Here is a 16,024-nt window from a genome sequence, read left to right on the forward strand (position 1 = left end):
ATGTAGGGAAGTCGCTAGTAAGTAGGTCAGATAAAGGGTTGGTAAGGTAGGTTGGTAAGTAGATAGCAAAGAAAGTAACTAAAGAGGAAGATGGGTAGGTAAGTAGGTAGGAAGACGAATCGGTGGGGAGACTGAAAGGTAGATGGGCAGGTTGGGAGGTAGGTGGGTAGGTAGGTAGTAACTGAGGTGGGATGGAGGTAGGTAAATAAGTAGACGGGCAGGTAGGCAGGTATGTATGTATGTAGGTAGGTAGGTGGGTAGGTAATAAAGTAGGTAGGTAGGTAAGTAACTCGGTTGGTAGGCAGGTAAGCCAATGTATAGGGAGAGAGAAGGGTAAGGGGTAGACGTGCAGCTGTTAACTAAAGGAGAAAGAGAGAGAGAGAGAGAGAGAGAGAGAGATCTTCCCATCCAGCTTGCTTTCTTTGTTGCTGTACAGTATAATTTGTTTTCTGCTCCCCTTCTGACTGCTAATTTTCTCTTTTCCCTCTCATATTTTCTCTCTTTTTCTCCCGTATAGTCTCAGTTCGTGTCGTATTTCATCTTCCTTTACTACAATATTTAGTTAATTTATTTTAAGTACGTGTTTATTCTCCATTTTCAAATCGGTCGACAGTCACTTGTCTTCATTGTTTACATTCGCGGCACTTTTCAAGATGGCCGCTTCCGGTTGGCGGCATTTGCAATTCATTCACTTAATTTCAACTCCCTTTTTCAGATTTTATGGCCGTAAAGGACGTCGGAATATATATTAGATTTTTTCTTTTGTCTCTCAGTTTGAAAGTTGTGAGAGAGGTCTTTGATATTAATGGAGAGAGGGTTTTTAAGATGTATGACTCGTGAAGTGGGTTTGAGCGCTGAATCTGTCCCCGTCTCTCTCTCTCTCTCTCTCTCTCTCTCTCTCTCTCTCTCTCTCTCTCCATCCATTACTACCAAACTTTCTCTCACTCATGCATAATGAATGTGTGCGGGGGTGTACGTCAATGTAAGTTTGTGTGTACTCATATGTGTGCGTATAATATTGTGGTGTGTGTGTGTGTGTGTGTGTGTGTGTGTGTGTGTGTGTGTGTGTGTGTGTGTGTGTGTGTGTGTGTGTGTGTGTGTGTGTGTGTGTGTGTGTGTGTACCATTAGAAATAGCCTAACCTACGTTCATAGTGTGTACGGAGAATATTATAGTTCTGATGAGAGTGTTTACATGAAATTTCACAGATACGCAGATCACACAGACATTACGGTCCATACTTTTTTATCTGAGGGAACTGGGCAACTCACAACTCGATTAGTAGTGACTGCAGGAAACAAAATAAACCTGGCTTCTAAAGTATGAGTCTCCTTGGTTACTAGTCAAATCAACCCTCCAGTCTGACTGCACTTGGCCAGTCCACTGAGCTGAAAGGGGTTAGGGATATTTATAAAGTGAGTTAAACGTACCGTGGTGATACGCTCTTATATTTTATTTTCTGATTACAAGGGAATTAACAATACGCAATAGAAGGCTCTCCCCAACCCTCCAAGCCCTCCGACAATCAGCCATACTGGAAAACAAGGAGAAGCTGCACTTTGTATGAATGATAAGGCTGAAGGAAATTTAATAGGAATGGTGGAACACAGTACAGAAATGGCTAATAAATGAAAATCTAAGTTAATATTATTGATCTTGAATTATTGGTTTGTTTTTAGGGGGGGAGGGTTTATTGTTTTTAATACTTTATATGTGTATTTAGAGAGAGAGAGAGAGAGAGAGAGAGAAAGAAAGAATAGTGAGAAAGACAAAAGTGAAAGAAGAAAGTAAAAGTGACTGACAGACAAACAAAATTAATACAGATTGACACACACACACACACACACACACACACACACACACACACACACACACACACACACACACACACACACACACACACACACACCAGACTGACAGACAGACAAAGAAAGAGGGGCAGTGATGGAACCTGAGCTTTTAAAAATGATGACGATGAAGATAAAGCGTAGTGGTAGTAATAGTAGTAGTAGTAGTGGTAGTAGTAGAAGTAGTAGTAGTAGTAGTAGTAGTATTTAATTATCAGTGCAGATACATACCAAACTCCTTTCTCCCTCCCACACTCTTTCACTTTCATTCACTCACTCACTGGCTCATTTGAAAGTCACAGGGGAATGGAAAGTAGGTTGTGTAAGAGAGAGAGAGAGAGAGAGAGAGAGAGTGGGGGGGGGGAGAAGTTACATAGATATACAGACTCTTCGTACCCTTAAACGTGTTCCAGTCTTTATTAACAGGGGAATTGTTAGTCTTTGGTCACAGGAGAGAGAGAGAGAGAGAGAGAAGTGATAGTGAAGTGAAGGATGCTGCTGCTGCTGATGATGATGATGATGGTATAGTGATTGTGGGTCTGGTGATGATGATGATGGTAACACTATGTTGGTGGTGAAGATCTCTCTCTCTCTCTCTCTCTCTCTCTCTCTCTCTCTTTCTATCTATCTCTCTCATATTTCGCCATCATATTCTCTCACATAATTTCATCTCATTCAGCAGTCTTTTAAAACTCTATCTCTGCCTCACACTTTAACACATCCTCCTTAATCTAGGGTACAGATTAAAGCTAGCTCACTTACCCCAAGAGTGAGTCAGGTGGCAGTAGAGCAAGACGAGTCAGGTGAGATGAATGGGGTGAGCTGTCTCTAGTCTCACATTAGCCTTTTTATCATCAAATTTCTCTCTTATATATCACTGAGATCCGTCGAATAGTATCATTTATTTTCCGTATTAATTGTCCTATCATTTATGTTCTCTGTAATTATCCGTATTTATGATCTGAGCATTTCTTTATTTGGTTAAGGATTTCTTCGGCTTTTTTCGCCTCGGCCAAATATCACTCGTATTGTTGTCGGTACCTATTTTCTGACTGCCCTCTTGTTTAATTTTTTTTTCCTCTAATTTCGTCCAGTTTCAGATTTTTTCAGCTCGTCAGGCATAACGTAGCCGTGCTTTAAAATGCCTGTTTGAATTTTCGTAGCGTTATTTTGGTGAATTTGGGTTTATTTTGGGATTTATTGGAGTTAATGTTAGCTTCTGTTGTCGGTAGATATTTTCCAGCGCTGATTATTTCTCGACCAGGGCCTCATCCCGCCGCCATCCCCTTGGCATTTCGTCTTAATATGTCGCTAAATTCTCTCCTCTCTGCACACTGAGGAAGAAAATGTCCCGGAGAAAACTGCGAAGATACTTAGTCTGTGATTTTGTTGGCATTATCTTCTCGCTAGAGGGTGCAGGGATGGGGGTAGGTTGAGGGAAATAAATCGATAAATAGCGACACCCCTCCTCACTCACCGGCGGCCACAGCCAGACTGACAGCGCTCTCTGGGGTGGAGGGAATGGATGCTTGGGGGGAGGTGGAGAGGAAGGGAAGCTGGGAGAGGAAGGAGGCTGAGGGGAGAAGAGGGGAGGGAGGAAACGAGGTTGAGAGGGAAGGAAGGGAGGCTAAGAGGGAGGAAAAGAGGCTAGGAGGCAGGGGAGAGGAGGAGGCTGGGATAGAGATGCAGGGAGGAGAGGAGGGACGAGAGGGAAGGAAGGGAGATTGAAAAGGGAAGAAAGGAGAATGGAAGAGAGGATGAAGAAGAAAAAGAAGAGAAAAGGAAGAAGAACAAGAGTGGCAAGAATGAAGAAGGGAGAGGAGTCGGTGAGAGAGGGAGGGAGGGAGAGTAGATGTACAGAAGAGAAGGAAGAAGGAATGGAGGAAAAGGAAGGAGTTAGAGAGGGGAGAAGAGACTGAAAAGTGAAAATGCACAGACGGGAGGGATAGATAAATAGACAGATAGATAAACTGATATATTGATGGAGATAGATAGATAGGTGGATAGATAGATAGACAGTTGAACCTCACTCTGTCATTCTTACACTCCCACTCATGATTTTCCTGTTTGTTTGTTTGTCTGTATATCTGGGGAATGTCGTGTTGTGGTGTGTGGTGGTGTGGAAGTGTAGTGTTGTTGCTCCATATCGGTTTATTTGGCCGAACAGACCCATCGACCACAAGCAAGCGGCCTCCTTCCTGTGACTGATAGCGCCTCACCAGGGTCGGAACAGGGCCCCCTTCACACGGCGAGGCGAAGGGGAAAATGGAGGAGGCATAGTAGTAGTAGTAGTAGCAGTAGTAGTAGTAGTAGTAGTATTAGTAGTAGTAGCAGTAGCAGTAGTAGTAGTAGTAGTAATCTTAGCCCGAACGTTGACTACTTGGTAACTATGGTTGAGTTCCCCGACTGAGAGTGTTGTTGTGTCGTGCTGTGTTGTGGGGTACTATTGTAACATGGTGTGGCTGTGGTGTGGTGTGGTGTGGTTGTGGTGTGGTGTGGTGTGGTGTGGTGTGGTGTGCTATGGTTGTGGTTGTGTGGTGTAGTGTAGTGTGGTGCAGTGTGAGATATTGCACGAGTCACTTCAAGATATTCCACCATAAGTTGTGTTTATTCCTGCATGCATATGTAAGCTTGGATCCTCTCTCTCTCTCTCTCTCTCTCTCTCTCTCTCTCTCTCTCTCTCTCTCTCTCTCTCTCTGCATATATATTTCTTCCCATCTATTAATTTGCCTCAGTCTCTGTCACTGTATCTATCTGCTTGTATATTTATCTCTATTTTTGTAAACTATAAAGCTGTCATTCATAAAGAAGAATAGAATTAGATTTTAAAAAAACGCCCGAACTTTGACCTTTAACCCCTGACCTTGACCTCCGATCGATCCGCACTAGCACTGACTCACATCTTGCCATCCACACACACAATGTACCTGTTAATTGTGGTCCAAATCTGGTGAGGTTTACACGAGATATCGTGTCAATATACGTACATTCGTATCACATACATTTATACATACATACATACATTCATGTACGTTCATACATATGAGTACATACATTCAGGCATACATACATACATTCATGCATAGATAAATACATTCATATATACATACTGTACATACATTCATATACATACATACATACATACATATATATTCATATATACATAAATATATTCATATATACATAATTACACACACACACACACACACACACACACATTCATTATACATACATACATACACATCAACGACTCGATCATAATAATTAGTCGTGGTACTGAAGGGATCAGATCAAGTATAATCAGGTATACCACAGCATATCCGTAGAATTTAAACATACCCATAGCAAGAGTATAGCTTTAAATACGTCCTCGGCCGGAAGGGGTTGAATATAAGAAAAAATAATGGTGGTTCTGAAAGGGTTAAGGACCTGAGTGAAGGCTGATGGAAGTGTCCGAATGATTATGGGAAAAATGTCTCTGTTAATTGATTTTTTTTATTATTAATGGGAATTCTCTTGTGCGGTGATTAAAAGGTTCGTGGATAGGGTTCCGGGGTTGAGAGAGAGAGAGAGAGAGACATCAAGTGAGTGGATGGTAGGCCCCTCTACAAACAAATTAACACAATCATGGCCAATTTGTATGCTTTTCGGTGTCTGTTCCACTTTTTCTTTATTATGCGCGCGTGTGTGTGTGTGTGTGTGTGTGTGTGTGTGTGTGTGTGTGTGTGTGTGTGTGTAATGATTTAGCCTTGAATGACACACACACACACACACACACACACACACACACACACACACACACACACACACACACACACACACCACACCACACCACACCACACCACAACACAACTTCCCTCCCATGCTCAACGTCAAACAAAACATGACACCCGCTCTCTCTTCGCTCGCGCGGGTGTAAGAACCTCCCGTGTCGTGCGTGGTGCTTTAAACGAGCGGCATTTAATGTGTTCTTGCTTAATGCCCGTCTGATCCAGGCTTAGGGATACACAAGATGCTGGGGCGGATGAGAAACACTAATTTAAATCTTCCTTTCATCTTTTTAAGTTTTAATTCTTCATTTTAGCATCAGAAATGTTAAAGTTATATTCCATTTTAGGCTCTCAAAATTATTCTTTTTAACACACACACACACACACACACACACACACACACACACACACACACACACACACACACACACACACACACACACACAATCTCTCTCTCTCTCTCTCTCTCTCTCAGGAAGAATCATACACATTTAGGTATTAAAATTGTGTTTACTGTGATGATGGAACACTTTTGGGACTCTCTTCACCTTTGGACAGTATTTTTCTTGAAGTTACGATAGTTACGCTTATTTCCTGAGGGTTACGGTTGTTTTTGAAGTTACGGTTGCCATAGAAGAGTTATGGTTGCCACAGAAGAGTTACGGTTGCCATAGGAGAGTTACGGTTGCCATAGGAGAGTTACGGTTGCCATAGGAGAGTTACGGTTGCCATAGAAGAGTTACGGTTGCCATAGAAGAGTTACGGTTGCCATAGGAGAGTTACGGTTGCCATAGGAGAGTTACGGTTGCCATAGAAGAGTTACGGCAACCCTGTGTGAGTTAATTGACGGGGCGAGATATAGGTGTGAGTGTGTAGGGCTTGTTGGGTTGGGATCCGCCACACCACCACACACCATCACCACCACCACACCCAACACCACCATCACCACCACCACCACCACCACACCCAACACCACCATCACCACCACCACCACCACCACACCCAACACCGGCGACACCTGCGGGCTGGAAAGTGCATTAATTGAGGATATGTCTATCTGTCTATCCGCCTACCTGTCTGTCTATCTATTTTTGTGTCTACCAAGCAGCACCAGGAGCACCACAACAAACACACACACTACTACCGACGTCTGTGACAGGAAAAGGAGTTAGTATGGGGATCTCTGTATATCTGTCTGTCTGTCTATCTATCTATCTATCTATCTATCAGGGTGCTGCTTCGCCACCACCAGCCACCACCATCACCAACACTAACACAACTGATCATCAACAGTATTAAATAGGCGGGAAAAAAGCATCAATTCTATCTATCAGTCTATATCTATCATTCTAATCGCTCCTTCACCACCAACCATCACTGACATACAGAGGTCGCTCTTAGTCAGAGGTTCGGAGAAAAAGAATTGATTTAATAAGAGAGGAAGGAGACCCATATATGCAGAGAGAGTGAGAGAGAGGTGCCAAGGAAGTGGGAAGGAAAGCAGCACAGGGAAGGAAAGTGGCAGGTGCTATGAAGACATAAATAAGAAGCAGAGGCGTGAGTGTAGCGACTTGAAGATGCATACCTGAAGGATCATAGCGAATTTTAGCGAAAGTTTGGGAGATGCGAGGTTAGGCTAGGTTAGTTTAGGCAGGGTTTGGTTGGATTAGGTCATTTTAGAATGGGCTGGGTTCAGTTCGATTAGGTATAGACACATTAGGTTAGACTGGGTTAGAATATATCGGTTTAGGTATGTTTAGGCTGGGTTGTGTTAGGCTGGGTTAGGATTGGTTGGATTAGTTAATTTTAGGCTTGGCTGGGTTTGGTTAGGTTAGGTATGATTAGTTTAAGTGAGACTGGGTGAGATGAGGTCGGTTTAGATGTGGTTAGGCTGCGTCAGGTCAGGTTAGATCAGGTATGGGGAGTTAGGAATGATGATAAGGATATATCTTAGTGAGTTTGAAGATGGAAGGTGTGGTTGGCCAAAGGTGGATGGGTACTGTAATCGGGTGTGTGAGGAAGCAAGGTATGGAAGGGGCTTGGGTATTGGGTGAATGAGTGTGTGGCTCAGTCAGTTGGGCAGCCTTTGAGTTAGTTTTTCCTGTGAGGTTATTTCTTGCTCTCTGGACTCTACCTTACTGCAATTTTAGGTGGAAAATAGCCTAGATAAAGGTGTTAAGAAGTGTACTCACAGTCCTCATCTTCTTGCTTACCATACACACCCCGGCCCCACTGCCAATATGAAATTTAATAGACTTACCGTTTATTTTCGCCTGAAGGGTGAAGGCATTATCCATTTTGACACTCGGTAACTTTTCCAAATCTGGGGTTGGGTCAGTCGCAGGGATCAGGTTAGTGGTCAAGTCAAGGTCATATTCTTCATGTATTTTAGTTTTTGTTTGATTATCTGCATCTTTAGCCACAGTGTCATCTTGCAAGTCGTCCTCCTCTGCCAGTCTCCTAACTCCTCTCATCTTTCCTCTCCACCTTTACGTTCACTACCATATCATCTTTCTTTTCCTGCACCTTGACCGATATTTATGTCTAAATCTCATTACAAATACTTATTTCCGGACTTACCTTCGCAACTACCCATCGCCTCGAGTTTCCCCTGAAGTTCGTTTTCTCTTTTCCCGTTTTCTTTCGGTATAAATATTTCGGTCAAAGACCTAATAAATCGTTCTTGTATTGGACGACAGGTGAAAAGCCATAAACAGCATTTATAATAGTGGAAAATACAATAAATAGGTACCGGTAATCTTTTCTGTATGCCGGGAAATGGGACCAAATAATTCAGTATTGAGATGTAGGCAAGATTTTGGTGAAAACAATTTATAACGTGTACTTAATCACATCCAGACTATATAGATAGTAATATGGAGTAAACCTAATGCACTGAACAAAAGAAAATTAGGGAAAGATGCCTTAATTTAACAATATTTATGAGCTTTTAAAAGAATTTAATTTATTATCACATGAAACATGAAAGACTATTTCATTTCCATTATCTTTGAACATATGCATTTCGTCATTGCATAAAAACAGGTGATTGGTAATAGGACTGATCAAGGGCATAACATAGGTGGTAATTAGCCACCTCGGAGTCAAATATTATTGGAACGTTTGCCATCTGCTCAAGAGGTATTGTTCCCGTAGGTTCTTTTATCGTCGTTTTTATGTTCATTTCTATTGATTGCCCTTTAGATTAATAATTCTGCATGTGGATTTAAGTCTGTCGAGTAGTTATAAGCCGTAATTTGGTTAATATTCCCGGTAGAACGGTAACATTTGGTCAAACAATGTTCTGGTGAATAACAATCTGCTAATTAGTAATAAATAATAACATTCTGTACAAGTGCGACATTACAAGTTCAGTATGTATTCATGAAATATAGGTAACGCCTTTAAAATAATCACCTTGTGTAATTTTAGCGCTGATAATGAAGGTTAGCGGGGTTATTGTGGTCAATCCCCATAGTCGAATTACGTATTTTGTATTTTCTTAATACTGCAGACGATTTTCATCCAGTTTAGGGTAGGTATATGGGTGTGAAAGGTCGAGAAGGCTCTCTTAAGTAGGATGAAATTTTCGGGTAATTGCAGCGATGAAATATAAATTACGTCGTTGTAGTGAAGGTATTAGTGATGCATCATAATTACCGCTAGAGGTGGTAGTACTGTTTCCTGATAACTTTTAGCCCATATCTGCACAATTATCACATTTTAAAACTTTTGGGGAGAGGTTTGCATACATATTTTACTGTAGTGGTATAAGAATTTGGTGAACATCTAGGAGAGTCCCTCCAAGAAAAAAACCTCCCACCCCATTTTATTTCTTTTCCAAATTTTGTTTAGGGATAACATGTGGAAGACACTAAGCAGCCTACAACACTAACTCAGCAAGGAACCCCAAAGCTTTCAGGTTGATACAGCCACAGTATCATTATGTCCTCAGTCATCTCATTCATTGCCAACCAGACCTTTTCATTCATTCATTGCCAGACACCATGTATCCCAGACAGGGTGGCCAAGGGCTTAGAGTTAATTGTTTTACAGGGAGGGGCACTAATCCTCCACCAACCCCACTTGACGTAGGGATACCAACAGTATCTGGTGTTCCCAGGCGGTCACCCATCCAAGTACTAACCAGACCCAACGTTGCTTAACCAGACCTAATTACTGTATAACCAAACTTAATCTAACTATATCTTATGCTGCTCTAATCTGCTCTGAACAACTTGATGGTGTGTGACTCAGTTGTGGAGGCAGATTGAACTGCTGCCACTCCAAATTACAGTACCGTGGATATATATTTTCTTGTAATCACACTTTATCCAGATTCCTCTCAAATTCATTAACACATCCAGAGTTGTTCACATATTCAGTTAGACTCTTCTCTTAATTAATAACTCAGCTACAAAAAGAATATTTCCCATTATTCAATCGTGACTGCATTTTAAGATTCTTACCATGTCAACTTATGTTTAAATTTGCATGCATTTGAGAGATCTCCACATCTTTCCTTGTCATGGACATCCTTTATTGATTTTATGACTTTAATTATGTCCACCCATGACAGTCCCAGTGCTAATGATGACAGTGAAGAGGCTTGGGACAAGGCTGTTCAGTCCTGTCATTTAAGCTGGGGTTAACCAGCCTCATAACCCCTGAGTAGCATCAGGAGCAGTAAACCCAGAGCCATTCCTTGGGTATAAACCCTTACAGGTCCCATCTGGTTATTCTACCATAAACTCACTAGACCACCAGGCATCACTTGGTTATATGGTTGCCACCTAGTGTAGTAAATGGGTTTCTTGGGTACAGGTATGGGAAGCCATTTGGCTTGTCACTCAGTGTAGAGTGACCTGTAGGCAGCACTACATTGAATGAGTGGATAGTGTACAGGTATGACCACCTGCCAAAATCTCTAAAACCTCTTAAATACAGTACAGTCTAAAGTCCACCTTCTTTTTCAGTCACAGCCACCACCGGCATGACCACTGGAAGCACAGCTGGACCCAGTAACAACAACAGCAGTAACAGTAGTAATAACAACAGCAGCAACAACAATAATAACAATAATAATAATAACAACAACAACAATAACAACAACAACAACAATGGCAACAACAACTCTGGCGATGTGTCCCCTAAGAAGAAGGGTTGGCCGAAGGGACGGAAGCGACGCCTCCTGCCCAAGGACTCCAACGCACCAAAGGGACCGCTCTCAGGTCAGGCGTGGGAAAATATTTTTATGGTTTGTTTACCTTAACTTGGCAGAGATTTTTATCCTTCTGCAGCTTCTTCCATATAACTCCATATCATAGTCTAGAAAAGAATGATCTCCAAATTTGAGCCATTAAAAGGATGGGAGTTACAGGTAGAAGGAAAGATGGACTGAGGAAGAGAGGTCTGGAGTTAACTACTGTATTTGCAGATATGAAAGACTAGACGCGCATTAGAGAATTGGTTAGAAATAATTGAGAATATGGAGCCTGATGGATGCTGCATGCCCATTGTCCTGTAATAGGGGAGGAATGCAAATAGATCTTAGAATAGCGACCAAAAAATAGTGATAGAAAAGAGAGAGAGATATGTAGCACCGCAGAGGATAGAGACAGACAGAAGTCAGTAAGAGGAGAGTTGATGAGAAGCAGAATCTTTGATTGTACCATTCTAAAGAATGTTGTGCAAGAGACATGTTGATTGACTGGTGAGAGAGAGAGAATATAATTTTTTATATGCAAAATTTACTCATGTATATTTTTGTGGATGAGTTAATGTGTGTTTGAGAAAAAGAAAGCCACTGCATTGAGCATGCTGTTTTTTTAGTTCATCTCAAAGTTTTTCTCTTTTCTTGTTATCTAGAGCCTGCCTTAACCTATCTTTTGGAGGGAAAGAGATTGGGGTGGTGGTGGTGATGATGATGATGATTATGATGCTGTAATGTATATGTAAGTGCTGATCATAATTCTTTGTTCCAGGATACATGCTGTTTATGAGCGACCAGCGTGAGATCATCCGAGGGACACACCCGGGCCTGGCATTCCATGAGATAACAAAACTGGTAGCGCAACGCTGGTCTCAGCTTGATGCTCCAGCCAAGACCAAATACCTTGAAGCTGCTGAGGCTGATAAGGAGAGGTGGGTAGGGCTGTCAACCCTGTTTTTGAAGTTCTGTTTCTTCATGTCATCCTCTTACTGTTTCTTAATTCAATTCTTGTTGTGGTCTAAGTTAGGGATGTGTTTAGAAGTAACACCTCTTACTTACAACTGGTAGTCACCCTTTGTTTTTTGTGGTTTTGACAGCCCTGTTTGCAGATGAGTAATTCAGCACAAAATGTACCTATTTAAGATATATTTTGAGATGATTTTGTTTATGATGAAATTATATGAAAATACACTGAGCAAGTAAATAATGCCTGGTGATGTTTTGGGGCACCAGAGAGAGGTTATAGGCTGTCATCTATTTAAATTAGGGCTCAGGTAGGCAGTTTAGGTGGGTTTTGATTTTATGTGGATTTTTTTTTTTGTGGATGCATCTGTTCCCTGACACACGAAAAATTGTAAATTGAGGGAAATTGGCAGATCAGGTTTAGGAAATAATGAAGCTTTACCCGGCAGTTTTTCACTATTTACTGTGGGGTAAATAAAAAAAAGGCAGCATATAACATTAATTTGGTGCCAGAGAGGGAGGTCTTCATGTGATGGCACTGATATGACTAGATGGTGAAGCTGCCCTGTGACAGAAATGCCCCTCAGTTCCCTCACTGTCCCTCAAAAGGAGGATGGGAGATTGCAAAACAACAACAACTTGAACAACAGTTTGCCGGCTTCACGTTCAGATGACTTTGAGGATACAGACACTACTACTGCTACTACTATAACATTGACTTGCTCAAATTTCCAACAGGTACCAGCGTGAAGTTGAGGAGTACCAAAAGACAGATGCCTACAAGAGCTACATGCAGCAACAACAGAAGCAACAGCAACAACAACAACAGCACCAGCATCAGCACCAACAACAGCAGCATCAACATGAACACTCACCACCGCCACCCAAGAAGTTGAGGAAGGATCAGGAGGAGGAGGTGAGAGAGAGAACTAAGAAGAAACTGTAGAAGAAGGAATAAAAAGAAAGTGGAGGAGGAGTTAAAACAAGAGTGAGAAATGGTGGGGCGAAAATTGGTATTGTAGTCACAGAATAGAAGTACCGGTATACATGATTTTTTAAAGATGATGGGAATTAAGGAAGCCCCATTTCTAACCATTCAGATGCTCTTGTAGGGTACTTGCTTCATTTATGGCAGGTAGTATGGTTGCCACATCTCTGTGCCAAAAGAAAATAAATGTGTTGTGAAATTACCTTAGCCTATTTGAGGGAAGTAGATAGGAGGAGAGAGGAATTATACATGAGATGTGTCATTGCTCTCCCCTTTATGTCACCACCCTATACAGTACTTTGTGTGTGTGTGTGTTTGTGTGTTTGTTTTTACCGACCATTGACCCCGCCGGCATTTATATTCTCTTTCAGTTAATGGCAGCTCTCCTTGTGTCATGATGTTGAACCATTTCCCATTTCAATTTCCTGTCCTGAATGTCTCCATGAGGAACCTCATCTCCTCCCAGTCTACCTCTGGACATTCATCCCTCCCTATTTATACCTGTGAAACTCCTAAGTCCACCCCCCTCCCTCTCCCCAGCCCATGTACTAATACTTCACACTTCCTTAGGGCACCATCACACCACAGTCAGCCCTAGAGATACCCATCTTCACCGAGGAGTTCCTCAACCATAACAAAGGTACCGTGCTGTGTGGAGCTTTGCACCTCATTAAAGTTGGTTTGTTTTCACCTGTATATCTTGAATAATGAATTGAGGTTATATTAACGTCAGTGACCCCTATTTAGAAGGTAAAAATGGGTCCCTTTGGTTACTTGTTAAATCAGATGTATCTACTACAGTACCTCTTAATATGTCTCCCATAAGCTGAATAAAACTGTTTGGAGACATCAAGATTTAACTGTAACATGACATTGTATTCTGCAAACCCTCACTGTCTCTCTCTCCCTAATACAGCGCGTGAGGCTGAATTGAGACAGCTGCGCAAGTCCAACACTGACTATGAGGAACAGAATGCCATCCTACAGAAACATATAGAGAGCATGAAGTGGGTACCTTAACTCATTGTGTTGTACGTGTGCTGGTGAGGTGGAGCAATGGTTTCAAAGATGTGAAAGATATGGGAATAATATTTACAGTCTGTTCCTTTGGCATGGCTGTTTGATAGTCCTCCCAGGTCTAGTCTTTGTTTCCAGATCCTGTCTCAGCTGTTCTTTTGGATTAGTGCTATTATGATAATGTGTGGCATTGTTGACCAAAATTTAAATTCTTCAGATTCCCCCATCTCTATCTGGATAGTGTGTCATTAAAGAAAGGTACAAAAATAGATGTGCCGATAGTTAGTGCTTGTCAGGTGGAGTTGGGATTCCAGGGACTTTGAATTGCCTGTGAATGATTGTGCAGCTCATTTCTTTGGCATGCTGTTGATAGTCTTCTGCTTTCATATTTTCTTTTCCTTGTTTTTGAATCTTGTTGTGCTGCATCCCTAGTTGGGGTGATTAGGTTGACTTTGGTATGTTGATAGGGTAATTGAACCTTGAGTCAGTGTTATGATGTGTTTAGGTAGCACAGTATTAAGAGGAAATTGTATTTCAGGAGCACAGTGGAGCGTCTTGAATCAGAGACCAATCAGCAGGTTAGCAACAATGCAGCATTGCAGCAACACATCCAGACACTCAGACGCACACTCACCAAGGCATTCCTCTCACTCCCACTCCCTGGTTTGTTCTACTGGTTTTTTATATTCATGTTTGGTTAGATTAGATTGGTGTGGCATGGAGCAAATTAGGTTTAATTAGATTTGATCATACCAGAATAGATTCCAATGAGTTTGGAACTGGGACCATAGTATGTTACCTGAACTGAGTCTGCCAGAAGTACCCTGTTGGACAGGAACTGAAACAGGTTAACACTTTTTTTTTTTTTTTCCCTACAGCTCGAATCTGACAAAAATAATCCTCCCAAACTGGATTACAGACAACAATTTTTAACAGAATTAGCCTAGGGCCAGACTATGCCTATAGTTGTAGCCTCTGGAACCAGGCAGAAACAAGATACCATCAGAGTGGTGTGGGACCAGAACACCTGAGAGCTGCCCTCCACAACACCCACACAGAAAACTCATTCACATTTACACAGTCTAAATCCAGGTTGAGACTAACAGCACGTACGTGTCTTCTACACTGCTGCAGTCTGTTCCCTGGGTAGACTCACTAGCCTCAGGTAGCAGCTAGTCTAGGAGAAAGAAAACTCTGACTTCATTCCCAGGCCATGAGGTAAAGGTTGGTGGCCATACGAGCATACGGTCATTAAAAAAAAAAAAAAAGAAAGAAAGAAAAAAAAAAACTTGGCCATGCTATGATACTTAATGGTAGTAGCTACATATATGGTGCTGGAAATCTGTAGAATGCAGTATAGGTGTTATTACCAACAGTGGCTGAAAAAAAGGTTGGCACAAGCATGAACACCAAGAGCTTGAGAAACATAAATGTATCTGAGCTCCATTTATTTTTTTATTCTAGTCAAATGCTAATTCTCCTGTATATTTTAGGGACACAAGAGACCCCCACAGAGGCGAGTATTGACAGCTACATGGTCCAGCTTCACTCCCTCATTGTCACCAGCCCACAGCAGCATCAGGGGCTCATACAGACTGTGCGCGGCATTGTCAGTCAGCTCGCACTTACTTGATAATGTGGTCACTCTATTTCAACTCTTGATCCTGAGGTTACCATTCGTCCTACACGTGTCATACATAATGCAGTCCCTCTTTTTATTTTGTAAGACTAAAGTCACCAAACTGTCTGTTGCTTGACCCATCTTCAGATACAGCTGCCATCATTGCTTGAATTCATGGTTTTCTTCTTTTCCTCTTCCTCACTTGTCCTTCAAGTACCTTCACCCTTATCCGAGCGTGTAGTTTTCCCTTCTTGCCTTTGTTTCCATCAGGCACCATACTTCCCCTCTATCTGGCTATGACCTCTGTTGTCCTTTACTTTGTAAATTATATTTCTCCCCTCACTTCAACTTGCTTCACTGTTTCACACGTTTCACTTATGTCACATTATCCTGCCATGACCAATTCATTCCTTTCCTCATCCAGTACTTGTTATTGAGCTCCTTTCACCTTCACCAGATCTTACCATCCACACATCCATCCCACATTTTTTAGCTTGATTTTTTTTTTTTTTTTCCCCCCCCCACCACCCTTTGATATTAGATGTCTCATCCTGGAGACTCCTCCTTCACTTCTCTTCATCCTCATCCAGAGCACTTAATACTTGCA

General features: G+C 41.8%; 2 protein-coding genes across 2 annotated transcripts in view; one reads left to right on the forward strand and one right to left on the reverse strand.

Annotated features, from left to right (window-relative positions):
* LOC145415567 (arrestin domain-containing protein 2-like) overlaps window positions 1–2,749 on the reverse strand; it is a 52,882-nt gene extending 50,133 nt beyond the window's left edge. The window contains exon 1 of the mRNA XM_080284789.1: window positions 2,609–2,749. The gene's annotated coding sequence lies outside the window, so the exon portion shown is untranslated. The remainder of the gene's footprint in view (window positions 1–2,608) is intronic.
* A 6,000-nt stretch (window positions 2,750–8,749) lies between these two features.
* LOC145415618 (high mobility group protein 20A-like) lies at window positions 8,750–15,536 on the forward strand. The gene is made up of 8 exons (XM_080284841.1): window positions 8,750–8,768; window positions 10,593–10,847; window positions 11,601–11,760; window positions 12,530–12,707; window positions 13,350–13,419; window positions 13,696–13,786; window positions 14,335–14,459; window positions 15,290–15,536. The coding sequence occupies exons 2-8, from the start codon at window positions 10,610–10,612 to the stop codon at window positions 15,427–15,429; spliced, it is 1,002 nt and encodes a 333-aa protein (XP_080140967.1). The 5' UTR covers window positions 8,750–8,768; window positions 10,593–10,609; the 3' UTR covers window positions 15,430–15,536.
* The last annotated feature ends 488 nt before the right edge of the window (window positions 15,537–16,024 follow it).

This window comes from Coenobita brevimanus, chromosome 103 (assembly GCF_032717465.1).
Source record: "Coenobita brevimanus isolate Jiangsu-jjx chromosome 103, ASM3271746v2, whole genome shotgun sequence".
Taxonomy (NCBI): domain Eukaryota; kingdom Metazoa; phylum Arthropoda; class Malacostraca; order Decapoda; family Coenobitidae; genus Coenobita; species Coenobita brevimanus.

Excerpts from the sequence above, each read along its gene's own strand:
- LOC145415618 (XM_080284841.1), top strand. The coding sequence starts at position 10,610 with ATGACCACTGGAAGCACAGCTGGACCCAGTAACAACAACAGCAGTAAC. Across the intron at positions 12,708-13,349 it reads GGAAGGATCAGGAGGAGGAG|GGCACCATCACACCACAGTC; the intron begins GTGAGAGAGAGA and ends ACACTTCCTTAG. Across the intron at positions 13,420-13,695 it reads GTTCCTCAACCATAACAAAG|CGCGTGAGGCTGAATTGAGA; the intron begins GTACCGTGCTGT and ends TCCCTAATACAG.